Source organism: Poecilia reticulata, linkage group LG1 (genome assembly GCF_000633615.1).
Source record: "Poecilia reticulata strain Guanapo linkage group LG1, Guppy_female_1.0+MT, whole genome shotgun sequence".
In the NCBI taxonomy this organism is placed as follows: Eukaryota; Metazoa; Chordata; class Actinopteri; order Cyprinodontiformes; family Poeciliidae; genus Poecilia; species Poecilia reticulata.
Genome location: NC_024331.1, coordinates 33758855 through 33760261, shown reverse-complemented (window position 1 = coordinate 33760261; position 1407 = coordinate 33758855). Strand labels below are relative to the sequence as shown.

Genomic DNA, 1407 nt, shown 5'->3' with positions numbered 1-1407 from the left:
GGATGGATGACAGACGGACGGATGGATCAGTGGATGGATGACAGACGGATGGATGCATGACGGATGGATGGATCAGTGGATGGATGGATGGATGGATGCATGACGGATGGATGACAGACGGACGGATGGATGACAGACGGATAGATGGATAGATGACGGATGGATGCATGACGGACGGATGGATGACGGACGGATGGATGACGGACGGACGGATGCCAACCTCTGATGCTGGTGACGGTGGACGGGGCGGGTCGGACTCGGCCCTGGACCTTCCTATAGATGTCTCGACCTGAACAGTTGAACAGGAACTGAATGGACTGAATCCAGAACCGTCCTGCGATCAGAACCAGAACCAGAGACGGTTCTGGTTCTGGTTCCAGCCGACACCCAGACACACGTTAGAGAACACTGCCTGAAACGAAACGCTCTGATTGAACTGGACCTGGTTTTATGGTCTCAGTCTGAACCAGTTAAACCAGAACCTCAACTGGGTACTGAGCATGCTCAGTGCGTCGGAACGTACTGAGCATGCTCAGTGCGTCGGAACGTACTGAGCATGCTCAGTGCGTCGGAACGTACTGAGCATGCTCAGTGCGTCGGAACGTACTGAGCATGCTCAGTCAGGACTTCCTGGTTATGGACCGGGTGCAGGCATGCAGTCAGAATGTGAGTTAGGTTGACCTCTGACCCCTCAGACCGTTCTGAACTGGGCCGAACCCGATCAACCAGAGCAGGTGATCGGGTTCAGCAGTGGGCCACCAGAACCTTTTTTGCAGGAGAACTGGCTGCTTCTGGTGTCGGGTCCAGCTAGTGGACCCGGTTCAGGAGAAGCTTCCAGGACCCACAGAGAGACGAGTCCAGAACGTCTGACCAGTACCAGGCCTCTGAGGCTCCCAGTTAACAAACTGGGTTCATTTCAACTCAAACCGAGCCAACACCAGAACCTGAGACGGGTTCTTCAGTAACGCGGGTAGAGACGTTTGTCCCGGACGACCAGAACCAGCTGCTCAGACGCCTCAGAGCACGGCGGTGCAGGGATGATGCTGCGGCCAGACTGTTCCAATGGCCTAGTCCAGGGCTTGGCAACCCAAACTGTTGAACGACCACATTGGACCAAACGACAGGAAAAGCCTGACATGAGGCTGTGATGAAGACGACAGGCTGAAGCCTGAAACTGATGATATACATTGACTACACCGTTGCTATGGCCACAGTTTAATAAAAGGTGTTTTGAATAGTGAACAATGGTTTCTAACAATACAATTAACAAGCCAAACACTCAAACTTAAATAAGACTTCAGGACATTTGAACTCAAAGCTAAATGTAAAATGTCTGAGACCTAAAGGTTTGACTTACATCCCTCAACATTAAATAAGAGCCTTTCAGTCAAAGTAACTTAGAACATG

General features: G+C 51.5%; 1 protein-coding gene across 9 annotated transcripts in view; it reads right to left on the bottom strand.

Annotated features, from left to right (window-relative positions):
- The window catches only part of slc8a1a (solute carrier family 8 member 1a), a 35395-nt gene that overhangs the window by 11625 nt on the left and 22363 nt on the right, over positions 1–1407 (bottom strand). For all 9 annotated transcript variants that reach the window (XM_008421089.2, XM_008421057.2, XM_008421066.2 and 6 more), the window contains one exon: positions 221–289. In XM_008421089.2, the coding sequence (XP_008419311.1) occupies positions 221–289 (69 nt within the window). The remainder of the gene's footprint in view (positions 1–220; positions 290–1407) is intronic.